At 38.6% G+C, this 26985-nt stretch overlaps 1 protein-coding gene across 6 annotated transcripts; it reads right to left on the reverse strand.

Annotated features, from left to right (window-relative positions):
* Positions 1-1500: 1500 nt before the first annotated feature.
* On the reverse strand, positions 1501-19956 carry ZNF639 (zinc finger protein 639). 6 transcript variants are annotated; one of them, XM_024989630.2, is made up of 8 exons: positions 19753-19956; positions 18922-19006; positions 16410-16492; positions 15503-15574; positions 11756-11824; positions 10654-10764; positions 8484-8618; positions 1501-8334 (listed from the first exon to the last, which is right to left on the reverse strand). In XM_024989630.2, exons 5-8 carry the CDS (start codon positions 11811-11813, stop codon positions 7181-7183), a joined length of 1458 nt encoding a protein of 485 aa, XP_024845398.1. In that variant the 5' UTR covers positions 11814-11824; positions 15503-15574; positions 16410-16492; positions 18922-19006; positions 19753-19956; the 3' UTR covers positions 1501-7180. The 6 variants fall into 6 exon arrangements, with proteins under 6 accessions (XP_024845398.1, XP_024845400.1, XP_024845396.1 ...); XM_024989632.2 differs by having other exon boundaries at positions 19535-19783; XM_024989628.2 differs by lacking the exon at positions 18922-19006.
* Positions 19957-26985: the final 7029 nt, after the last annotated feature.

Here is a 26985-nt window from a genome sequence, read left to right on the forward strand (position 1 = left end):
ACAAGTATATAATTTATGACAATTATATGATGACTTACATTAAAAATTAAGGACAGACAGCTATTAAAACTAAAAAGATTAAAACCCAAACATTTCTATATGCAAAATCAATATTTCAAAATTCAGAAGCTTTCCTATAAATATGCAGTAACCAATTAGAAAACAAAAGCATGACAAAGCAACCAAAACTAAAGAATCTAGTTATTGACTTAACAAAAACTGCATACAATCTTTATGGAAAATTTTTTAAAGAACATTTAAAAGAGACCTAAGTAAATGGAGAAATATACAATGTTTATGAAAACAAAGATTTAACACTACAATGATGTCAATTCCCTCTAAAATGGTCATAATTATAACGCAATTTCAACAAGACTTTAGATGGAATTTGGAACTAATTCTAAATTTACATGGAAGAAGGAAAGTCCACCAACAGCTAAAAAAATTCTCAAAAGAAGAGTGAAGAGAATAAATTCACACTACCTGATATTGAGACATACTGTACTGAGCTGCACACTACCTGATATTAAGACATACTATACTGAGCTGAGCTTTCTGTGCTTTATAGCAGTTTCCACTAGCTATTTATTTTACACATGGGATGGGGGTTGGGGAGTGAGATCCAAAAGGGTGGGGATATATGCACACATAGAGCTGACTCATTTGATTGTACAACAGAAACATAACACTGTAAAGCAATCATACTCCAATTAAAAGAAAGACATACTGGAAAGCTGTAATGTTTTAAGTAACTGTTAAAACATGTGAAACCTGCAGGAACAAACAGGAATATAATGAATACAGACACAAATCTCTATGCCAATTATGCCCATGCGGAGTGATATATGATCAAATTGTTATCATGAATCACTGGGAGAAGAATGCATTATTTAACAAATAGTACTGATGAAATTGGCTCACTTGAATGAACAAAAACTTGAATCATTCTTACACACAGAGAAATTCAGACCTAAACACAAAAGGTACAACCAGAACATTACTAGGAGAAAACGTGGGAAAACAGTTCTGTGACTTTGGGGTTACAGAGGAGTTTGTTAACAAGATTGTAGAAAGCACAAGGTTGTGCTTTCTAACAAGGTGGTAGAAAGCAGAACCTGTAAGGTAAAATGTGATGGATCTATCCACAGTAAATGTAAAGATTTCTATTCAACAAAAGACATCAGCAATGGATGACAATCTGGAAATCTATTCTTTGCAGTGTATATCATCAACAAAGGACCAATAATTTAAAATTTTAAAGAACTTCTCAAAAGTAACCAGAAAACCCAATAGAAAAGTGGACAAAGGGCAACTCCCTGGTGGTCCAGTGGTTAGGACATTGGGCTTTCACTGCAAAAACAAACAAAAAACAAAGCATATGCAGAAGCACTTCACGAAATGAGAAACCCAAGTGTCTCATGAACATATTGAGACATTTCTAATCTTGTTAGTAATCAAACAATGCAAATTCAAACAATAGTAACATACTGCTTTATGCCCTTCAGATTTACCAAAATCAATTCACTTTATTGTCTATAAGGATGCAGGGAAACATGATCATCTGATGGGTGTATAAACTTGAGCCAGTCTGGATATTTTGGACATATTTAATCACAAGCATACAAAATATACTTACAGAAAGCCCACATCCCCCCAAGGGATAAAAAAAAAAATTTCCCAAACACCTTAACACATACAAGAATGTTTATGGTAGCATTATATAGAAAGTGAACAGTTAGAAACACAAAAGGCACTCAGCTTCATATTTAACTGGAGTTCAGAAGAACGGCAGAGAAGAGTTTCCTGCTCTATATGGTAAATGCATATGGCTTGAGAAGAGACATTCGACATTCCATAGTTGTTTAAACAGACTAGTAGTGAAACAAGTTTTTAAGGAGTTGAAAGAAAAACTTGGTAACATTACATCCATTGTCCTTGGTTAGTCATGCAATTTATAGTTAGCTAACAGGGACTAGAAAATAAGGTCTCATGCCATGATCCAGTACTCCCCATTACATTATTTTCTCTCTTCAGTTGTCTGGTATGACATTTCACTGAAAAAATAGGGTGCATTTTCACTTTTTCTAAAATTCTTTGAAGAGTGGTAGAGAATTATAAGTCCTATTTATTATAGCTTAAAAAGCACTCAACTAATATTAGTGAACCATTTTTTGAGCTATAAATAAGAAGTTTAGATAAGGATTTTGTATTCTCAAATTTGTCATCTGTGTTTTACCTATTTTTTCCATGTCGATATATCATTATTTACTTCATGTTTTTCTTTAAACATTTGCTTAAAAAAAAAAAATCAGTTCTGTCCTAAGTAAAAATATTCATGAATGAGATTTGATGTGTTACATTTTATAACATATAATTTAAATCCATAAAATAAAATTATATACTATATACAATTATTTTTATGTAATGTGCTTTATGGGTCTGGATTAGATGATTTCTGAGGTTCCTTCCAAATTAACATTCTGTCATTCCGTGTTAGTTTTTCTACTTTAGCAATTTAGTTGTTCAATAAAGAATCTAATCAACTATAATCTTATAACCATAAGGAAGTGCTATGAGGGAACTCCCTGGTGGTCCAGTGTTTAGGACTAAGCGCTTTCACTACTGTGGCCTGGGTTCAGTCTCTGGTTAGGGAATTAAGATTCCACAAATTGTGCGGCACAGCCAGAAAGAAAAGTACCATGATATTCTGCTTCTTAAAAATCTAAAATAGACACATTAAAATTTATAAATTCACTACTTCTGTTAGACAGGAAATTATAAAATATTTACAGGGTGTAGAAGTGAGTGATGAGGTATATGGTATGAAAGGAGTAAGTTATTTTAACAGTTTGGAGAATAGAGAGAAGGAAGAATTAAGACATCCACTCTCCTTGCTAACTGGGAAAATTTTACTCTCTTGAGACTTTCTGAAAACCCAAATGAGGTGAGAAAGGGTTGCAAAGAGAAGGGTAATCAGTCATAGAATATAGCTTGAGCAATATATTTCAGAAACATAAGGTTATAGCAGAGAAGTGATAACCCTAAATAAAATGTGCAAGGTAGGCAAGAAAAAAGAATTCAATACTCTCACATTTCAGCCAACCAAAATCCAAACATCATGGTAAATGGTCTTTAGGCAGAGGATCAAAAACAAAAACTAACACCCCTCCCCCAAACAAAACAAAAAACCACCCATCACCCACCAGAAATGATGCTTCTGTGTTATTTTCATTTGATTCCAATTCCTAATCTTAGCTTACTCCGAAGAATAAGTGCAAAAGTACTATTTCATCTGTAATGTTTTTCAGTAGCAGACACTATCTAGGTATTAAAAACTAGAAAACATGGAGTTTTTATTCAAAATATACTTTTCATTAAAATTTTCAATGTATAATTCATTCAGTTCAATATTTTTAGCAGCAAAAAAAAAAAAAAAGATTTTCCAGGTCATTATCTGTTGCCTATTTAAAACTCAAAATAAACAACAATAAACTTAACAGTTACGACAACAGAAATTCCTTTAAAAAAAGAATTTAAAGTCATTCTTTTTAAAATATGTGAATAAAACCACTAGATAATACAATATTCCTATTTAGCAATGTGAGAAAATTGTTTCTTTTTACAATAAAGAAATTACTTTTCACAAATGTGATTTATTTTAGGTTCAGGGAGTTACTAGTTTAATATCAAGGTTATTAAAGAGGATGAACTTAGTAAGGAAGTCGTGGTGATGCTTTAATGTGGAAACTCTTTGTATAGAAAATTATTTTTCAAATCAGTATAGAGCAAACATCATTAAAATTTTGGTTTTTAAACTTGTAAATTGAGCATGTAATTTCATATAAACATGTAAATTACATGTGACTTTAGGCTTTTTGTATTTATATTTTACACCATAAATGTACACAGTTCTTTCTCTTAGATTTGAATGTTGTCTTAAGATATTAATTTATGGAAAGCTAAACCAATATAAAGTATATTTAAAATTCATAAACCCACTGCCATGAATAGAAATTCTAATAGATATTCTGTATCTTCAGTCATCAGAACTGAAAGTTACAAAAGACTGTATCTTCAAAAGTTCATTTTTAATTTACGGGGATAAGACTGTTAATTGTAGTGTAAAACTGACTAACCAAATTTGCTTCTCTGTTGGGATTTACAGTTAATCGTTAACTATTTATTTTCAGTTAAGTAAGTAGTATTGATTATTTTAAGTCAACCCGCTTCCCAGGAGGATTGTGGCTCGTTGATTTTTATTAGCTTTTTCAAATTTATGTCATTTATAGTGCTTTTAAGTCATCAGAATTCCATTAAAAATTTATCACAGTAGTTTGGGGGATATATTAACCTGCTTGTAAAAGGTAGTAAGACTGAGAAAACAAGCTAAGATAAACTGTAAAGTGCCAGGAATTAATTCAATGCTTTGAAAATCAGATTTAAAAATTAGGAATATTGTTAGCTTACTAGGGGGAAAAAAACCCCAGAAACCCGTATATGCTACTCCTGCGAATAATTCAGCAATCACCTAACAAGCTGCGGACCCTGTGAAAAGAAGAAACTGGTTAGTATGTGATGATAAATATTCAGAGGAACCTATGAAAGGCAATTTAAAATGTGAAAACTGGCAGATTTACAAGCAGGAAGAGAGGCTTTTGAATACCACCCAACCATTTTCAAATAACACTCATTTCAAGGTGAAGATGAAAGGAAAAAAACAAAAGATCCATCACGACTGTTCCCTGCTGTCAATAATTCTATTGTGTATTCCGTTATGTATTCTCAAATCACAAGAGTACAGTGGAAATATGTCTTTGAGTAGAAAAAATCCAGAAGCAGTTAGAAAATTTTCTTTTTAGATAAGTTTGTTTTTCCAAAAAAGTTCATTAAACTAAAAACATAACTTGCTAGTGCAGCAATTTAATGGTCACTCATAGGTTTATTTGAAGGCTGAGTCAATGCAAAAAGATTTTATTGGACAAACTGGAAGTAAAATGTGGCCTCAAGCTGCAGATTCATCAAAAAAGCACCAAATTATATGGTTCTAAAACTTGGATTTAATGCCTCGAGTTGTTCCATTACAATCTCTAATTTGATTACTAATGCCTGATCAAAAATGTAATGCTATAAGATACACAATGAGAAAATAAAAACAAACCAAGTCATTACTTAAGGTTTGTTTTCTGAAAATCAAATTCCTAAAGCTGAATGGATATTGAAAAAGTATAAAAACCGAATTACCAAGAAGCCAATTCTTGGCTAGGATAAGTAGTCATGAAAAATATCCCAAGGACAAAGCTCAGATTTTTATAACATGGTGTAATGGAAACATCACTAGACTGGAATAACTTGGATTCCACTCCTGTCTGCTCTAACTGGTTTTGTGACCTCGGCCTAATAATAACCTGTTTCTATAAGAAACATAGAAAACATGTGGCGGATTCATTTTGATATTTGGCAAAACTAATACAATTATGTAAAGTTTAAAAATAAAATAAAATTAGAAAAAAAAAAAAAGAAACATAGAAAACAAAAGGGTGTAGATCAGATGGCTTCTAAGGTTTTCTTCCAATTTAATTACAATTTTAAGTCTTGTAAGAAATGTTTTTATCAGACAGCCCTACCTGGAATGTTATAATCAGATGGAATGGTAATTTCTAGAAATACAAGTATGCATATATGACAAAAGGGTGGAAATAAAAATGGTTTTGAAAAACTTATTGCTGTCACTATTTACAAAACAGAATAAACTCCAATGGGTCCTATGAGAAAACCATAGGTCATAAACCAGTCTTTTCAACTATATTAATATTCCTGAGTGACAAATAGTTTGCTAGCAGCAATGTTTATTATATTTGAGGCCAATGATGCACAAAATACCATTTTCTTGATAGTACTCAAGAAGCTGTTACTGAATTGTGGTGGTTGTGTCTCCCTCAGTCTCCCCAGTTCATATGTTGAAGTAATGGAATATGACCTTATTTGGGGATAGTGTCTTTATTAGGTTAAAATGAGCTTGGCAAGGTAGGCCTTAATCCAATGACTGCTTGGTTCCTTGTAAAAAGGAGACAGACTTGGACACAGGGAGACCATGTGAACGTGAAGATGACCATATATAAGTCAAGGAGAGTAGCCGAGAACAGATTCTTCCTTTATAGCTCTTGGATGGAACCAACTATGCTAACATTTCAATTTTGAATTTCTAGCCTCTACAACTGTGAGACAATAAACTTCTACTTTTTAAGCCACTCAGTTTGTGATAATTTGTTATGGCAGCCACAGAAAATACAGATGCTAAGACTGATTTACCATTATCAAAAGTAATTTATACTTTCTCATAACAGCAACCCCAACCTCTCATACCTTCCTATTTCTAATACTTCAGTGGGTTTTCTCAGAAAACAAATGATTTGGTATCAGAAGTTCAGGCATGACTTTGCAATTGCATAACTGAAAATGAAATATGAACAGATTATAAATGACCTACTTCATTTATAAATGAGTTATGAAATGTCCTTTATCGTTTAACCCCTTTATCAGTTCCTCCCCATCTAAGATTATTTAGCACATGGATAGGGGCTAAAATAAGGATTACAAAAAAAAAAAAGATTGCCAAGAAAATCACATCTTTCCCTCTTACCGTAACACGGGGCTCCTAGTGTCACTGAAAGACTCACACAGATGGAGAGTCCACTGTCTTGGGGATAGGAACTACTGGGGAATGCAAAAGCAGGGTCTGGATCTTGTTAACGGGATTATCAGTGGACTTAACTGTGCATTATGCAGCACTTTAGCTCTGGAAGTGCAGTACTTTAATGACTTCATCCATGAAAGATTGATCTTGTTTTGAGTTTAAAGAAGAAAAAGTCTGTAACACCTGTATTTATGGAAGGAAAACTATAGTTTCTTTAGTGTATGTTTCCTATCAACAAAATCAGAGCACATGCAAGAAACACGATGACAGTCACCCAAAGTGGTTAAAACTACGAATGCATTGAAAATACCACATTTAGGATACAACTATATACTGAAAAGGCAGCAATGCCAAGAAAATGGGCAATTAAAAAGATCTTGTTAAAGACAATTCTCACAAGTTGTGTTTAAAATCATCCATTTTAACATTTTCAAAATAGTTGAATTTATTATTTCAAATCAACATTATGGAAGTTAAAGAGAATAATCAAGTTGTTTCATGGACTGGAAGGTGACTTATTAATTCCCTTTCATTTCCAAACCTCATCAGGCAGTCACTACATTTATGAGGTAAATCAGCCGAATGCTTGAAATCTAGATGAATTTTAAGATCTTCAATCTGTCCTGTTGAATATTCACAGTATTGGCATAAATAAATCCCTTCAGATAAATGTGAATTTAAATGTTTGCAATATTCTAGCATACTTGAGAAGCCTTTCCCACAGTCATCACAAACATGAGGAAAAATTTTAGTATGTTCAATAGCAACATGTCTGTTAACATTTGTATGAAGTCTACTCCGAAACCCACATACTTGACAAACAAAGAAGTTTTTACATTTGTCAAATGTGATTTTGCTTAAGAGGCTATACTGTCCATGTTCTCCATTGTTATACTTATCACTTAACTCTATTAATTTACATGCATGCTCATTTACCACATGGCTATGCAAGTCTTCTGGATCATTCGTTTCATGTTCACAGAACTGACACAAGTACTGTTCATCGCAGCTGTGCTCCTGGAAATGTAGGTAGAGTTCACTGCTTGAGGAGAACTGAACGTCACATTGCTCACACCAATAAAGGTGATCACTAAAATGGGTGTCTGCAATGTGCTGGCTGAGGTTCTCAAAAATTACAGTCTTATAATCACAGTATTTACATATGTAGGGGTCCTCTTCATGGAGTTTGGCATGTTCAATCAGAAGCATGTTGGTAGAGAAACTCTCTTTGCATACTCGACACACGTTTGAATCAGTACGCTTGTGCTTCAAGATCATATGCTGCTTTAAATCAGAAAAATATTTGCTGTTGAACTCACAAAGTTCACATTTATAGAGGCCACTGCTATTAGCTCTCAGTAAAGGCCATTTCTGCTGGGCAGTCACATTCAAAGCTTGGCTCTTGTCAACAATTTTGCAAAGTTTAGCTGGTGGCTCTTCATCAGTTTGGTCTTGGAGACTCTCAGAGGAATTGTTTTCTGTCTCTATATCATAGTCTTCAGAAATTGCATGCACTTCTGCGGCAATTGGAACATCTTCAGCAGTGTGAACTTCTATGGGGCTCTCCTCTTGGGTTTGCTGGTGGACTGATTCAGGGGAGTCACAGTCTTCATCACAAATTTCAATATCAGCAGATTTTTCTGAAAAACAAAGCAAGACTATTATTATTACTAAATAAGACCTATTATTTACTATTATTAAATAGTAATTGGCAAAAAGAAATTTATTTTACTTTTTATTTTTTTCACTGAACTATACAAAATGTGCAGATGCTATTAGTTTCTCTTACCTGTAGGAAAGGCAGTGTGGTCTAGAATTCTAAGTACAGGACTGGGAACCAAGTAGTTTTGATTTCTGTTTCTGGCTTTGATTCCATCTGTAAATTTTGGCAATTCATTTGATGTCTCTGTATCAGAATCATCATCTGCAAAAAAAAGAATTTGGAAAAATACTTATTATTTATATCAATCAAAACATTAAACATTACATAGACAAACTGAAATGCCAGTCACTAGAGAAAACTGGGCTTCAATATCATGTCTTTTTTAAAAAGACTTTATTTCTCAGAAGTTTCAAATTTACAAAAAATAAGAAGGTAATACAGAGAATTCCCACATATACTGCATTCAGTTTCTCCATTAACATCTTACATTGTTTGTTATAACAATGACCAAATGCTGGTAAGCTATCATTAACTAAAGTCCATACTTCATCCAGATTTTCTTAGTCTTTATCTAATATCCTTTTTCTGTTCCAAGGTCCCATCTAGGATACATAACATTTATTTGTCATATCTCTAGGCTACTGCTAGCTGTGGCAGTTTCTCAGACTTCCCTTGCTTTTGATGACCATGACAATCCTAAGGAGACTGGTCAGGTATTTTGCGGGATGCCTCATCAATTAACTTTGCTTTTTCATCATTAGACTGGGATGGCTCAGGCGGTAAAGCGTCTGCCCGAAATGCAGGAAATCCGGGTTCGATCCTTGGGTTGGGAAGATCCCCTGGAGAAGGAAATGGCAACCCACTCCAGTACTCTTGCCTAGAAAATTCCATGGATGGAGGAGCCTGGTGGGCCACAGTCCATGGGTTCGCAAAGAGTTGGACACGACTGAGCGACTTCCCTTTCCCTTATGGATTATTTGAAGGTAAACACAGAGGCAAACTGCCTTGTTTTAAAAATCACATCATATAGAGAGTAGAAACTATTAACATTATTATGACTGCTGACATTGAACTTGATAACCTGGGGCTTTATCAGGTTTCTCCACTGTAAAGTCACTCTTTTACTTTCCATACTCTACACTTTGGAATTAAGTTACTGAGCACAGTCCAAAACTTAAGGAGTGGACAGTTATGCTTCACCTCCTTGAGGGAGCATTAGCTATGTAAATAATCTGGAGTTCTTCTGTACAGATTTGTTTATTCTCCCTTATTTATTTATTCTATCATTTATTTATACCAGTATGGACTCATGGATATTTATTTTATACTTTGGGTTATAGTTCAATTTCTCCCCCTCTCATACTGTTTTAGCTTTGGCTACTGGGAGCTCTTTAGTAGGCTCCTTATGCTCCTTTGGCATACTTGTATTGAATGACTCTATATGTTAAGTACTTTCTTATTTTCTCGCACAACAAAATGCTCCAGGCTCATCTTTTAGGTTTCCTGCTCCAGAATTAGAATCAGCCATTTCTCCAAGAAGCCCTCGTTCTTCTTATTGGAAAATGGTATTAGAAACCAAGATCAGGGCACTAGATGTGCTCATTGCTACTGGGATGTCATTTCTGTTAGACTCTCAGTTAACAGAGCAAAAAATATGTGCATGTGTACTACTACAAATATACTGACATCCCGTAAATGTTTCTGTATGTAACTGTTTGTGTCTATATTAAGCCAAATATGAGTTCATACTGATGTCTCTGACTGAATGTTGTTTAAATGACCACATCCTTCACCTTGTGTTCTTTCCTTCCATTAGCCCTCCAAACTGAAATGTACAGCTGAACAGAAGAACTGTGTGTAACACTGTTCTTTTTGTGTGTTTTGTTTTTTTTTGCTACTCTACACGGCACTTAGGATCTTAGTTCTCTAACCAGGGATTAAGCCTGCACCCCCTGCAGTGGAAGAAAGGCGTCTTAACCACTGGACCATCAGGGAACTCCCTGAAATACCACTGTTCTTAACTTTTCATCATAAATACTCAAAACTCTGGGTCACTCCTGCTTTGCCACCAATTCCTAGCTGACTAAAACTGATAGAGGAGGATGTGTTTTTGATGTATATGTTTGAAATAATGTTAAAGATTAAAATTCACTTACCCAAAAGTCTCTTGTTTTCTTAAAACAAGTTTAGATACTTGCTCATTTTGAAATCATCACTTTTACTCACATTTTCAAATAGGAAATGAAAAATTATAAAAGCAATTTGAATGAAAATATTTTGGAAAATTTAAATATACCTTTGTTGTCAAAATATTTTAAGTCTGGTTGTCTCATAGAACAAACACTGTAACAATGATCAGAAAAAATTCCATTGAATCCATCTGCAATTCTGCTTATTCCAGAGGAATCTGAACATAAAACAAAATTTAAGAATTTTCAAGCACACGGAACACATAAACATCTACTGACAGCCATCTCTTTATCCAACATAAAGAAATTTTCATAGTATTGGTAATAAAGTGTTACTATTTCCCTCAATTCTGAAGGCTTTCATAATTCAGATATTGACTTTGAGCTTTGAAAGAACCATAAATTATACAATTTAAAATATAATACTTTGAAACACACTAAGATACAATTCCCATGGTCAAGAGTCCCACAAAATATGAATATGCAATAAATGTGTTAATTGCAAAAGACACTGAATTAACTACCAAGCAGATCTGCCATGTACTGCAGAGAAAGCATAATACACAGAGGAAGGTCTGAGGACCAGTTAGAGCTTCTGAAGACAGTCATTTCAACTCTTGCCTCGGAAGGGCCAGTTAGGTAGACCAGGTTTAATTTCCTCAGATATGAAAAACAAGTAGGCTGGGTTGGTTAACAGGTATACCTGAGACTGCCCCAAGTATACATGTGCATAGCATATAGGTCAAGACCTCTTATTTGCCAAGATAGTAGAGCCAATCTCAAAGAAAAGATCTAAAATTATGCAATCAAAATGAAACTTACAACATTTCTGAAAATAATGTACAGGATAGTTTTTTTTCAATGATGCAAAATAGCTTTGATCAAGGTTATTATTAAGACTTAAGCACAAGCTTGGGAAACACAGACAAATCTCAATTATGCTATGTAAGTATGTAACTTGGATATCTAATCTTAAATATCTATAAACTATGAGGATTAAAATAAATGTTTGTGAAATTTTTATGTATGCCTAGTACACAGCAGACATTGAGAAATATATTTGCAGAGAATTTACTTAGGTTCCTCTTATGCACAAGTTGACCCAGATATTTAACTCTAATCAGATCATTTATGAGAAAATGGATGGAAACACAATTGCATGGGAATTAAACATTGCCTAACTTTTAAATATTTTAATCGTACACTGACCTGAATAACGAGAAGGATGTAAAGTCTTCCTTTTTCTTTTTTTAGGATATTCATTCATATCTTTTTAATCTAAAAGATGGAAAAATTTAACAAATACATCACAGTAACAAGTGTTAATATTGTTATGTAAATTTATTCTAATAAAAAAATTGGCTGGCGATAGGAAATGTGTGCATCACATAAAAATTGACTTCACGAGTGAAATGTTAAACAATCTTGCTTATATTTTGGATTTACTTTTCTGATCAAGTTTAAAGGCAGGACACTGAGATCTGTTTTCTTTCTCCCTGAGGTTGAGAACTTTTCAAATGTTGATGTAATTGTGAAAATTGAATAATTACATAAGCCTAATGCTTATCTTTTATAAAAGAAAAATGGTACCTATGGCACCAAATTAAGAGTTTTATAGGTATATTTCTTACAGTTGGGAATATTTTGACAGTTTTGAAGCCACAGTTCAGTTCAGTTCAGTTCAGTCGCTCAGTCTTGTTTGACTCTTTTGCTACGCCATGAACTGCAGCACGCCAGGCCTCCCTGTCCATCACTAACTCCCGGAGTCCACCCAAACCCATGTCCATTGAGTCGGTAATGCCATCCAACCATCTCATCCTCTGTCGTCCCCTTCTCCTCCTGTCCTCAATCTTTCCCAGCATCAGGGTCTTTTCAAATGAGTCAGCTCTTCGCATCAGGTGGCCAAAGTACTGGAGTTTCAGCTTCAACATCAGTCCTGCCAATGAACAGCCAGGACTGATCTCCTATAGGATGGACTGGTTGGATCTCCTTGAAGTCCATGGGACTCTCAAGAGTCTTCTCCAACACCACAGTTCAAAAGCATCAATTCTTTGGCACTCAGCTCTCTTTATAGTCCAACTCTCACATCCATCCATGACCACTGGAAAAACCATAGCCTTGACTAGACGGACCTTTGTTGACACAATAATGTCTCTGCTTTTTAATACGCTGTCTAGGTTGGTCGTAACTTTCCTTCCAAGGAGTAAATGTCTTTTAATTTCATGGCTGCAATCACCATCTGCAGTGATTTTGGAGCCCAGAAAAATAAAGTCAGCCACTGTTTCCCCATCTATTTGCCATGAAATGATGGGACCGGATGCCATGATCTTAGATTTCTGAATATTGAGCTCTAAGTCAACATTTTCACTCTCCACTTTCACTTTCATCAAGAGGCTCTTTAGTTCCTCTTCACTTTCTGCCATAAGGGTGGTGTCATCTGCATATCTGAGGTTATTGACATTTCTCCCGGCAATCTTGATTCCAGCTTGTGCTTCCTCCAGCCCAGTGTTTCTCATGATGTACTCTGCATAGAAGTTAAATAAGCAGGGTGACAGTATACAGCCTTGACGTACTCCTTTGCCTATTTGGAACCAGTCTGTTGTTCCATGTCCAGTTCTAACTGTTGCTTTCTGACCTGCATATAGGTTTCTCAAGAGGCAGGTCAGGTGGTCTGGTATTTCCATCTCTTGAAGAATTTTCCACAGTTTATTGTGATCCACACAGTCAAAGGCTTTGGCATAGTTAATAAAGCAGAAACAGATGTTTTTCTGGAACTCTCTTGCTTTTTCCATGATCCAGTAATGTTGGCAATTTGATCTCTGGTTCCTCTGCCTTTTCTAAAACCAGCTTGAACATCTGGAAGTTCACAGTTCACATATAGCTGAACCTTGGCTAGGAGAATTTTGATCATTACTTTACTAGCTAGTGTGTGAGATGAGTGCAACTATGTGGTAGTTTGAGCATTCTTTGGCATTGCCTTTCTTTGGGATTGGAATGAAAACTGACCTTTTCCAATCCTGTGGCCACTGCTGAGTTTTCTAAATTTCCTGGCATATTGAGTGCAGCACTTTCACAGCATCATCTTTTAGGATTTGAAATAGCTCAACTGGAATTCCATCACTTCCACTAGCTTTGTTCATAGTGATGCTTTCTAAGGCCCACTTGACCTCACATTCCAGGATGTCTGGCTCTAGGTGAGTAATCACATCATTGTGATTATCTGGGTTGTGAAGATCTTTTTTGTACAGTTCTTCTGTGTATTCTTGCCACCTCTTCTTAATATCTTCTGCTTCTATTATGTCCCTACCATTTCTGTCCTTTATTGAGCCCATCTCTGAATGAAATATTCCCTTGGTATCTCTGATATTCTTGAAGAGATCGCTAGTCTTTCCCATTCTGTTGTTTTCCTCTATTTCTTTGCATTGATCACTGAGGAAGGCTTTCTTCTCTCTCCTTGCTATTCTTTGGAACTCTGCATTCAAATGGGTATATCTTTCCTTTTCTCCTTTGCTTTTAGCTTCCCTTCTATTCACAGCTATTTGTAAGGCATCCTCAGACAGCCATTTTGCTTTTTTGCATTTCTTTTTCTTGGGGATGGTCTTGGTTCCTGTCTCCTGTAAAATGCCATGAACCTCCATCCATAGTTCATCAGGCACTGTCTGTCAGATCAAGTCCCTTAAATCTATTTTTCACTTCCATTGTATAATCATAAGGGATTTGATTTAGGTCATACCTGAATGGTCTAGTGGTTTTCTCCACTTTCTTTAATTTAAGTCTGAATTTGGCAAGAAGGAGCTCAGGTTCTGAGCCACAGTCAGCTCCTGGTCTTGTTTTTGCTGACTAGTATAGAGCTTCTCCATCTTTGGCTGCAAAGAATATAATCAATCTGATTTCAGTGTTGACCATCTGGTGATGTCCATGTGTAGAGTTTTCTCTTGTGTTGTTGGAAGAGAGTGTTTGCTATAACCAGTGCATTCTCTTGGCAGAACTCCATTAGCCTTTGCCCTGCTTCATTCCATACTCCAAGGCAAAATTTGCCTGTTACTCCAGGTATTTCTTGATTTCCTACTTTTGCATTCCAGTCCCCTATACTGAAAAGGACATCTTTTTTGGGTGTTAGTTCTAAAAGGTTTTGTAGGTCTTCACAGAAGCATTCAGCTTCTTCAACATTACTGATCGGGGCATAGACTTGAATTACAATGATATTGAATGGTTTGCCTTGGAAACGAACAGAGATCATTCTGTCATTTTTGAGATTGCATCCAAGTACTGCATTTTGGACTCTGCTGTTGACCATGATGGCTACTCCATTCCTTCTAAGGGATTCCTGCCCACAGTAGTAGATATAATGGTCATCTGAGTTAAATTCTCCCATTCCAGTCCACCTTAGTTCACCGATTCCTAAAATGTCGACATTCACTCTTGCCATCTCCTGTTTGACCACTTTCAATTTGCCTTGATTCGTGGACCTGACATTCCAGGTTCCTATGCAATATTGCTCTTTACAGCATCAAACCTTGCTTCTATCAGCAGTCCCATCCACAATTGGGTGTTGTTTGTGCTTTGGCTGCATCCCTTCATTCTTTCTGGAGTTACTTCTCCACTGATCACCAGTAGCATATTCGGCACCTACCAACTTGGGGAGTTCATCTTTCAGTGTCCTATCTTTTTGTCTTTTCATGCTGTTCATGGGGTTCTCAAGGCAAGAATACTGAAGCCACACACTCCCTTAAAAAAAATACTGTCACAAATTTATATTAATCCTCTGGCTTCAGAGGGGGGGAAAAATCACCCTCATCATTCAGAGGCTCAGAATACAATTTTCAAGAAAAAATCCTTTGCTTACTCATGAGGTCACACTCAACATTCTATTGAGAACAAAAGAGATGTGGCAGCTATTGAATAAATATCCATAGACTGTTATAAAATTGACTAGTTTTACCATATCCCACTTACTTGGTGTAATTCTTAATACTGGAGTGAGGAAAACTGAATTACAGGGAAGTTTTCACAGATGGTGAAATATGTCTGTAGGAAAAATAGGACAAAAGTCTTACGAGCAAAAATGTAGTTCATTTCTGAGACTCAAGGTACCAGATGTTAGTTAACTGGAAAGCTATACAGAATTAACTCAAGTACAATATTCTTTTAAATACATACTCTATTAAGTACTAAAACTTGTATAAATTGATAAATATGTGACTATATGTAAATATGTGTCATATTTCTTTCAAGTGAATTTACCTTCTAAAGCTATCTTAACACCAAAAAAGGAACATAAATAAATACACAGGAATATAAATCTCATTAATTTATTTGTGTGTGCTCAGTTGAGTCCAATGTCTTTAAACCCCATGAACTGTAGCCTGCCAGGCTCCTCTGTCCATGGGATTCTCCAGGCAAGAATATTGGAGTGGACTGCAATTTCCTACTCCAGGGGATCTTCCCCACCCAGGGACTGAATCTCCTTCTCCTTCTCTTTCATTATTCAGTCACAATGAAAACCAATACAATCAAAGCTGACAAATTAGTACAGGCTTTTTTTTATCTCTTTTTTTGGCTGCACTGGGGTGGCTTGTGGGATCGTAATTCTCTGACCAAGGTTAGAACACGTGCCCCCTGCTGTGGAAGCACGGAGTTCTAATCACTGGACCAGCAGGGAATTCCCAAATTACAGATTTTAAACTGTTTAAATCCTCCTTATAGATTGTTAATAGAAGAATAATAATGATCATTTATTGGGCACCAACTATGTACCAGGCTGTGAACATACTTTATTATTTAAACCTATGATTAGAAAAATCTATAACACGCTCTCCAAATCACTATTATCTACCCTTTGTTACTGATAAAGAGAGCTTACCAGGTGGCTCAGTGGTAAAGAATCTGCTTGCACTGTAGAAGATGCAGGAGATACAGGTTGGGACCCTGGGTCAGGAAGATCCCCTGGAAAAAGAAATGGCAACACACTTCAGTATTCTTACCTGGAAAATCCCATGGACAAAGGAACCATCGCAGAGTTTGACACAACATAATGGCTATACAACAATTGATAAGGAAATTGAGGCATAAACTTAAGTCAGGGGAATAGTAAATAAGTGACAGGGTTGAACAGAGATCTAACTTGAACATAAGATTTTCAAGTCTATGCTTTTAATCTCTTTTATTTATAGAAATAGGGAGATAAATTAATCAGTCCAACTGAAGTAGTAGTGTTAGAATCAGAACTCTTTCCTCCATTTCAGATTAGTGTTCTTTCTACTATAGCAGTGGGAAAATAAGGAATGTCAGAGAAAAAACGCATTGTAAAGTTTTTTCTGTGAACTTATAAGCTTCTTTTCTTATCACCACGGTGATACAGGTACACAGTAGGTAGAACTTGGCATCGTTGGAACTTGAGGTGCACATACTATTTTTGCTGCTTTATTAAGTGCTGGGTATATCAATACTGGGCTTCCTAGGAAGAAGTGGTAAAGAAACCGCCTCCCAATGCAGGAGACTCAGGTTTGATCCCTGGGTTGGGAAGAGCCTCTGAAGAAGGAAACAGCTACCCACTCCAGAATTCCTGCCTGGGAAATACCGTGGACAGAGGAGAATGGTGGGAAATACACAGCTCATGGGGTCACAAGAGTTGGACACAACTTACCTACTAAACAGTAACAAATCATCAGCACTATACATAATGTAATCATACACTTAAAGTGCTGCTGAATTTACTGCGAATTTTCTTTATTTGATTTTTCACAACAATCCTGTGAGGTAGATAGAAGGGCTACTATCAAATCTACTCCAATTTTACTGAGGAAACAAATTCATTGAAGGTGAAGTCAACTAAGTAGAAGAGACAGCAATGAAACAGTGTGTCTTCTGACTTCTGGGTTTACAATTGTGTGATTAAATCTTCATTTCTAATCACTGTCACCAGCAAGTTACATCTTGCTCCCAGTCCTTAGTCAGCCACCAACTGGGAGGAGGGTGAGGGAATCACTCAAAGAAACTGACAACCATGATATTTGCAGAAATGATGTCAACATGTATAATGCCTCATCTAACAATGCAAATTAGCATTCCCTGAACTCACCCCATCAAGTGTATTAAAAAAAAAAAACAGCTGTTTTCATATTTATGTAATAAACTAAAATCTTAAGACTTATTTCTAATACTTCTTTTGTACAGAATTTATACAGCTGAAAGCTTTATGCTTCATGTTCTAAATGTTTTACACATATCAGACAGAACACTGAAAACTGTCAGCCGAGCATTTCAAACACTTCAAACTCTTTCAAAGAAGCAAGGAAACCAAGAATGGCATTAGAATTAATGTTGCAAGCTGGCTTGGATTCAGACTGTCAGGTGAAAAGAACAGGATTACCTTGATCAGGAAATGTTTGAGTCCTACCTAGGGCTGAACAATATCCAAAAGTTTACAGGGCCTCCTTTAAGCAAGATGGTAAAACGCCCACTCAAGACCAAAAATGCTAACCACCCTTCATTTCAGCAAATGCTTTTATGTGCCTTTTGTGTGTATAACTGCCCTGATGAACTCTGGCTTTTTACCTAAGGATGTCATAAACACATTTGCTCACTAGTCCTCCTCTTTTAATGGGAAGATTCTGAACATGCAATTTTTCACTCCTCTTCCTCACTTAAAAAAACTACAGATAAAATTAATATATGTCACTGTAGTAAACTCAGAAGAAAAAATAATTAAATCACTTAGAATCTATTCATCCAGAAAAAAACACTGTTAACATGTTCTCCCCTGGTAGCTCAGTGGTAAGGAATCTGCCTGCAATGAAGGAGACACAAGAGAAACGGGTTGGAAAGATCCCCTGGAGAAGGAAATGGCAACCCACTCTGGTACTCTTGCCTGGGAAATTCCATGGACAGAGGAGCCTGGTGGGCTACAGGCTATGGGGTTGCAAAAGAGCTGTACAAGGCTTAGCGACTTAACATTTTAAAGTATAGACATGTAGACATTATCTCATGCTAAGGGATTCATACATACTTTAAATTTACAAAAAGCTAACCATGCCATCCAAAACACTCATTAAAAAAAAAAAGCAACTTAGAAGACATTTGTCATCATCTTTCCAACTGTCATTTTTTCAACAATAAGAACGTCTACGTACAAACCACAATACAGATTGGCAGACTCCTTTCGGCAGTCAGCACTTGTATCGGACGTCAACCTTTTTAAGACCTTTCATGCAGTGTAAATATATATGACAAGCATTTACAATAAAAAGCTGGTTTTATACTACAGAGTTTTAGAAGCATGTTCTTCCCCAGCTTCATTTTGAAACAAGTATATGTCTTTTCAAAGACATGAAAACACAGAAATGCTGCAGGAGGAAACTTGAACTAGAACCCACCACACGTCCCATTTAGTGTCAGTCTTTGCTTTATCACTTTGCTTAGAGATAAACTGCCTCAAATCACTCTTGTCCCTAGGTTGTACTGAAAAACAAAACCAAAATGGTTAGAAGTACCCTAATAAGTGCCTTAGACTATATGGCTAGGGACTTAAGAGCCTGAAGGTTGCGGCTCCCGGCGCGGGCAAAGGATGCGCCGCCGGAGGGTCACCACGCCAGCCGGCAGGGCCTGAGGGCCAGCGTGGCACGGATGGGGGCCCGGGGCCCAGAGAGGCCGCGCAGGAGCCACCGGGACCCGGCTTCTCCACCGCGCGCCACGTACTGGCCCCATCCGGGCCCGGCGACTAGCCAGGAGTCCCAAGTCCCGACCCCAAAGGCACCATTCGGAAAAAAAAAGCAGCGGGGGACCGAGGCCAGCCGGGGCCGAGATGCCCTCAGCAAGGGGTGGAACTGCCTTCGGGATGGGGGAGGGGCGCGCCATCCCGCCAGAAAACGAAGGCAGGGTTTCAGTTTTAAAGGCGCCATCCGGTCTTCCCTGCCCTCTCCCGCAGGAAGCTGCGCCCCCGGCCCTTGCAGCAGTCCGGGGCCCGGGCCGCTCCGCCCTCACACTCACCAGTCCCCGGGGCCCGCCCGGCCAGCCCAGGCGGCGGCCGAGACGCCCGAGCGCGGGCGGAGGGGTAGCGCAGCCCTGCCCGCAGGCGCTCGGCGGCAGGCGGCGCCGCTCTGGCCCTGGAGCTCCCCGGCGCTCCGCCGGGCGGGCCCCACTCCCTCCCCGCGCGCCCTACGCCCAGCCTGCGAGGCCCCCGGCCCAGGCTCCGCGGCCGCACTCACCGCCTCGCTCCGCGCCTGCGCCGCACGCCTCAGGGGCCCGCCGAGAGGGCGGGGAGGTGACGAGGTGAGAGTCGGGGCCGGGGAGCGAGCGGCGTGGCCTCGCCTCGCTCCCGGGCTAGGAGGGACCACCGGCCTCCAGCCCCGGGGGTGGCCCGGCAGCCCGCGCCCCCTGCAGGCACCTCCGCGCCTTCGCGGGTGCCTTCCGGGAGGGGTACGGCGCGTCCCGGAAAGAGCGGGTGATTCCACCCTCTAGAATTACTCCTAGCGAGGCTGCCGAGGGAACTCCCTCCACCACCACCGCCCTGCTCTCCCTCCCGCCCAGAGGAAGTGGGGGGAGCAGCAACGCGCGCCAGACGCCCTTTTCCCACCAAGTTCCTCCACGGGGACAGGCGAGAATGGTCTTGGTCGGGTTAGGCAAGGCATGTGGCATTTCAAACCGCAAAGAGTGGAATGCCGCCTGTTGGGGACGAAAAGGGCAGCCGTCCGCAATGCAGGAGGGGAAATTTAAAAGATCGCGGATCATTCTTAGTCTTTATCCTAATTCCCTGCCTCAAAAAATGTTGGTGGAATGAATGTGACATGATGGCGGATTGGATTAGATGATTTCACTTTTTCTGACCTTGAGTTTCTAGGAGCAGATGTAGAGAGGATAGCGACTGAACTGAACTGAACTGACTGAAGTAAACTTGGAAACGGGGTGTGATCACACGTTTAATGTTTTTGACAAAGAGTTAAGGTTGTTAGTCCAAATTTACAAATTAGTAAAGTGAGCTTGTGAGGGTGTAGAGGCTAGGTTTTATTCATTAATGATTGTTAAGTGGATGATGCGGCCCTTCTGGATTATCATGTGCCCAAGGTCACTAGTAGGACTGCAATACGTGTTTTTTTCTTTCATCGTGTGTGTGCTTTTCTTGGTTACCACATACTAACCAATCAACCACCAGATAGTAATAATCATAGACCTTAATTGGACCCCATCAGCTAACTCCCAGGAGATAAAATCATATTTGAAAGAGACACTAGTGTGTGAGACAATTTTTACAATCTCATAACGTTTACGTGTGTGCTCAGCTCAAATAAATATTTACGAATGCTGACATGGCCTGAATAAAGTACGAAGAGGTTTAGAGGCACATTTTAATCCTAGTATAGTTAGTTATGGCACGGAATAGGGAATTGACACAGGTTTCTGGAATTTGTAAAGAACAGAGTTTCATTCCCCCCTCTCCTGGAGGGTTGTTTCTTGACCAGATACTGTGGGGGCCACAAGGGGGTGGTATGGAACCACTTTTAAGGCCCCTTCTCTGCCTGCAGTGATGAAAATCAGGCGAAGGTCCTGGGTAAGAGGAGGTGGTTTTGCCCGCCAACGCCTTGGTTCCGCTAGCGTCGTGCTCTGGCCTCGAGAGCCTTTCGCGCTGGCAGCAGCTGGACATCAGCTCACTGTTGGCTAAGCCGACTCTTCTGAGAACAAGCTCATAGAAAAGGTACACCTCAACTAAATGTGGACTTTATTTCTTTCACCTCTTCTCTGCCTGGGACAGTAGTGTAATGAATCTATCTTTGATTTGGAGTATGTTTCTTTATTGACTTAAGAGATATTAACCTGTTTTCTATTGGTTTGTGAATAATAAGATAATTCCCACAGTGAGCCTCTGTTAAATAAATTACTGGCAAAGAGTCTCACGCTCTGAGCATAATTTGCCAAAAACCTGAGCACTTTATTTTTTGTAAACTTGAATATTTTCTCATATGATTCCTGGCCATTTTTATTTCTTTTGTGAATGATCAGTTTATGTCCTTTGTCCATTTTTCTAAGTTTGTCTTTTTTTATTTTTAAATTTTATTTTATTTTATTTTTTAACTTTACAATATTGTATTGGTTTTGCCATATATCAACATGAATCCGCCACAGGTATACACGTGTCCCCCATCCTGAACCCTCCTCCCTCCTCCCTCCCTGTACCATCCCTCTGGGTCGTCCCAGTGTACCAGCCCCTAGCATCCAGTATCGTGCATCGAACCTGGAGTGGCGACTTGTTTCATATATGATATTATACATGTTTCAATGCCATTCTCCCAAATCATCCCACCCTCTCCCTCTCCCACAGAGTCCAAAAGACTGTTCTGTACATCAGTGTCTCTTTTGCTGTCTTGTATACAGGGTTATTGTTACCATCTTTCTAAATTCCATATATATGCGTTAGTATACTATATTGATGTTTTTCTTTCTGGCTTACTTCACTCTGTATAACAGGCTCCAGTTTCATCCACCTCATTAGAACTGATTCAAATGTATTCCTTTCATTGGCTGAGTAATACTCCATTGTGTATGTGTACCACAGCTTTCTTATCCATTCATCTGCTGATGGACATCTAGGTTGCTTCCATGTCCTGGCTATTATAAACAGTGCTGCGATGAACATTGGGGTACATGTGTCTCTTTCAGTTCTGGTTTCCTCAGTGTGTATGCCCAGCAATGGGATTGCTGGGTCATAAGGCAGTTCTATTTCCAGTTTTTTAAGGAATCTCCACACTGTTCTCCATGGTGCCTGTACTAGTTTGCATTCCCACCAACAGTGTAAGAGGGTTCCCTTTTCCTCCGCACCCTCTCCAGCATTTATAGCTTGTAGACTTTTGGATAGCAGCCATTCTGACTGGAGTGAAATGGTACCTCATAGTGGTTTTGATTTGTATTTCTCTGATAATGAGTGATGTTGAGCATCTTTTCATGTGTTTGTTAGCCATCTGTATGTCTTCTTTGGAGAAATGTCTATTTAGTTCTTTGGCCCAGTTTTTGATTGGGTCAATTATTTTTCTGGAATTGAGCTGTAGGAATTGCTTGTATATTTTTGAGATTAGTTGTTTGTCAGTTGCTTCATTTGCTATTATTTTCTCCCATTCTGAAGGCTGTCTTTTCACCTTGCTTATAGTTTCCTTTGTTGTGCAGAAACTTTTAATTTTAATTAGGTCTCATTTGTTTATTTTTGCTTTTATTTCCAATATTCTGGGAGGTGGGTCATAGAGGATCCTGCTGTGATGTATGTTGGAGAGTGTTTTGCCTATGTTCTCCTCTAGGAGTTTTATAGTTTCTGGTCTTACGTTTAGATCTTTAATCCATTTTGAGTTTATTTTTGTGTATGGTGTTAGAAAGTGTTCTAGTTTCATTCTTTTACAAGTGGTTGACCAATTTTCCCAGTACCACTTGTTAAAGAAATTGTCTTTAATCCATTGTATATTCTTGCCTCCTAAGGTGTCCATAGGTGCATGGATTTATCTCTGGGATTTCTGTTTTGTTCCATTGATCTATATTTCTGTCTTTGTGCCAGCACCATACTGTCTTGATGACTGTGGATTTGTAGTAGAGCCTGAAGTCAGGCAGGTTGATTCCTCCAGTTCCATTCTTCTTTCTCAAGATTGCTTTGGCTATTCGAGGTTTTTTGTATTTCCATACAAATTGTGAAATTGTTTTTTCTAGCTCTGTGAAGAATACTGTTGGTAGCTTGATAGGGATTGCATTGAATCTATAGATTGCTTTGGGTAGTATACTCATTTTCACTATATTGATTCTTCCGATCCATGAACATGGTATATTTCTCCATCTATTAATGTCCTCTTTGATTTCTTTCATCAGTGTTTTATAGTTTTCTATATATAGGTCTTTAGTTTCTTTAGGTAGATATATTCCTAAGTATTTTATTCTTTTCATTGCAATGATGAATGGAATTATTTCCTTAATTTCTCTTTCTATTTTCTCATTATTAGTGTATAGGAATGCAAGGGATTTCTGTGTGTTGATTTTATATCCTGCAACTTTACTATATTCATTGATTAGTTCTAGTAATTTTCTGGTGGAGTCTTTAGGGTTTTCTATGTAGAGGATCATGTCATCTGCAAACAGTGAGAATTTTACTTCTTTTCCAATTTGGATTCTTTTTATTTCTTTTTCTGCTCTGATTGCTGTGGCCAAAACTTCCAAAACTATGTGAAGTTTGTCTTTTTTTAAAAAAATTAAGGTTTTAAATGTTTTATCTGAGATATATGTTACGTGTGTTTCTTCCTGGTTTGTTTTTACTTTCTTTAAGGGCACAAACATTTAAAATTGTAAAATCAAGTCTGTTATTCTTTTCCAAGTTCTATTGTTGCCTTACATTGAAATAACCTTTTGTCCTACACAAGATCTGGTTGCATTTTTTACTTTAACTTTTTAATTGATCTGTAATTTATTTTGTGAGATGTGATGTGAGATGAGGAAAACTTTTTCTGTCATATTTCTTTTTTCTTATTTCTCTCCATTTTGTATAACAGCCTGAAATAAAATTTCTGAGAATAACTTCATCTGACGTTCAAGTAACTTCCTAAGGCATTCTAATTTTAACTGCATCTGCATCACTAGGAGGTGATTGTTAAAATATAGAGGCCTGTGCGGTAGCTTGGGAGTGTCTAGTTGGGTAAGTCTGAGATGGAGCCTATTGTTGTTCAGTTGCTCAGTTGTGCCTGACTCTTTGTGACCCCATGGATGCCAGGCTTCCTTGTCCTTCACCGTATCCCAGAACTTGCTCAAACTCATGTCCATTGAGTCAGTGATGCCATCCAACCATCTCATTCTCTGTTGTCCCCTCCTCCTCCTACCTTCAATTTTTCCCAGCATCAGGGTCTTTTCTAATGAGTTGGCCCTTTGCATCAGGTGGCCGAAGTAAGTATTGGAGCTTCAACTTCAGCATCAGTCCTTCTAATGAATATTCAGGGTTGATTTCCTTTAGGATTGACTGATTTGATATCCTTGCAGTCCAAGGGACTCTCAAGAGTCTTCTCCAACACCACAGTTCAAAAGCATCAATTAAGAGTTTCTAAAAGTTCTCAGGTGATGCTGCTGCTGCTGGTGCAGGATCACACTCTGAGAACCACTAGCCTTTAAGGCTTTCCCCACCCAACCTCTCATTAAACAGTACAGTACTTTTCACTATTCCATAGATAGACACTGATGCTGAAGCTTCAATACTTTGGCCACCTGATGCGAAGAACTGATTCATTTGTAAAGACCCAGATGCTGGGAAAGATCGAAAGCAGGAGGAGAAGGGGACCATAGAGGATGAGATGGTTGGATGGCATTACCGATTGGAGGATGAGTTTGAGCAAGTTTGAGCAAGCTCTGGGAGTTGGTTCTGGACAGGGGAGCCTGGTGTACTGCATTCCATGGATCACAAAGAGTCAGACACGACTGAGCGACTGAACTAAATAGGTCTAACTCTTTCTCTTTTGTGTGTTTCAGTATGTTTCTTCCACCTGCAATTCCTTTCCTTTGTTTATATCTATAAGATCAAGCTTGCACTTTATCTCCTTTCTATGAAATCTTTGATTTTTCCTAGCAGAGATCTCTACCCACTCCAGTGTTCTTGCCTGGAGAATCCCAGGGACAGGGGAGCCTGGTGGGCTGCCGTCTATGGGGTCGCACAGAGTGGGACACGACTGAAGCGACTTAGCAGCAGCAGAGATCTCTGATCACTCTTCTAAGATTTTATAGTATTTGGTGCATTAGTCCTCTTACCATCAAAGATGCATTTATTGTGGAAATGATGAAGCTTTAAGCTTCAAGTCCCTGCCACTGCAGGAACCTCTTCTAGGATAAGGTACTTAATTTAGCATTTATAATTTTGTTCTTTTTCTTAAATTGGTCCCCCCAATTTGCATAAGCTTCTGTCCTGACAAAATTTGACTTCACCCCTGTTTATCATATCATCTCTCCACAGGCTTTGAATTCTGGTTTTGTTATATTCCAGTCTGTTCCATCTCCCTGCTTAGCACAGTGTCTTGCATAAAACCTCAATAAAATTATTCATTCTTTATCTACCTTATGTCCAGCACTGTGCTAGGTACTGGGGATACAGTATGAGCAAGATGGACATGGTCATTACCTTGCTAGTCTTTACATTAGAGGAGATAGGTAATTAAACAGCACTGGAATGTGATGACTCTCCTGTGACTCTCCTGTGAAGAGGCTAAGCCATGTCAAGGGAAATTGAGATTAATAAAGGATGAAAAAAGCATTTCCCCAGTAAGAAAGTATATTTGATATCCCTGGGAAGAAAACTCAATAATTGTTTAGGTCTATGGTGGGCATTACTAATGTCAACAATCTCCCAGTTTCTGGTGCTCTCTACATAAGGCATATATTTCATCCCTCATATCACTGAAGTTGGGTAGAGCCATATAACTTGCTTTGGTCATTGAAATGTCAGTAGACATGCTGTGTTAGTCCTACATGGAGGCAGTTCATTTCTGGTGCTTGTTTCTCTAGCCCTCTCTTCCTTTGTCTGGAGAGCTATCAGGACACAAAGCAGATGTAATGAGAGCAAGAAACACACCTTTGTTGTGTTAAGTTGATAAGTTTTGGGGATAATTTCTTATAGAAGAATCATTTTTCATCACTGACTAAGACAAGGGCTAAATTTATACACCCATTCCATTTGGTCCAAGGCTTGGGAGAGGGATCCAGGTGGTTACAAAGCTGCCTAGTGGCTGCAGAGGGGGGCTTCAGGCAGAAGTCCTAACAGCAGAGGGGCTCCTCAATGGCTTCTGGGCTTGGAGGCTCCTAGCTGTGCTTGCGTGCTAAGTCGTTTCAGTTGTGTCCAACTCTTTGTGACTCCATAGACTATAGCCTGCCAGGCTCCTCTGTCCATGGAATTCTCCAGGCAAGAATACTGGAGTGGGTTGCCATGCCCTCCTTCAGGGAACCTTCCCAACCCAGGGATTGAACCCGAGTCTCATATCTCCTGCATTGGCAGTCAGGTTCTTTACCACTAGCCCCACCTGGGAAGCCTAGTTGTGCTTGAGGGTGAACCTTTCCAAGAAATACTTGCCCAACCCAGCCTGGGGTCCAGCCAGAACTGTGAAGGTTGGTCAGGTGGTCACCCATCTTCTTGATGAGTTTCACCTGCTTTTCCAGGAAGTAGCTCTCCAGGAAGTCACAAAGGCCGGGAGCCTGCAGGGGCAGAGCCCAGGGCATGCAGATCTGAAAGGGTGGTTCAGGTTCTTCTCCTTGAGAGTGGCGGTTTCCATAGTGTCCTGGGTTTTACCCTACTCGTCTTGAGATGGCTTTTGCACATTCTGGAAGAGGGTGTGGCTGCCGTGCTGGTTTTGCCTTTTCAAGGTTTGATGTCCTTGTGCTTCTCTTGTCCAGTTCATGGAAAAAGTGGCCTATATCCTCCAGAGCCACATCCTTGCAGTCAAAATATC

Source organism: Bos taurus, chromosome 1 (assembly GCF_002263795.3).
Source record: "Bos taurus isolate L1 Dominette 01449 registration number 42190680 breed Hereford chromosome 1, ARS-UCD2.0, whole genome shotgun sequence".
NCBI lineage: Eukaryota > Metazoa > Chordata > Mammalia > Artiodactyla > Bovidae > Bos > Bos taurus.

Coding starts and splice junctions, on each gene's coding strand:
- ZNF639 (XM_024989634.2), bottom strand. CDS start 11,813: ATGAATGAATATCCTAAAAAAAGAAAAAGGAAGACTTTACATCCTTCT. Junction 10,765..11,755: donor ACATCCTTCTCGTTATTCAG/GTCAGTGTACGA, acceptor TTTTATGTTCAG/ATTCCTCTGGAATAAGCAGA. Junction 8,335..8,483: donor CCACACTGCCTTTCCTACAG/GTAAGAGAAACT, acceptor TTTGTTTTTCAG/AAAAATCTGCTGATATTGAA.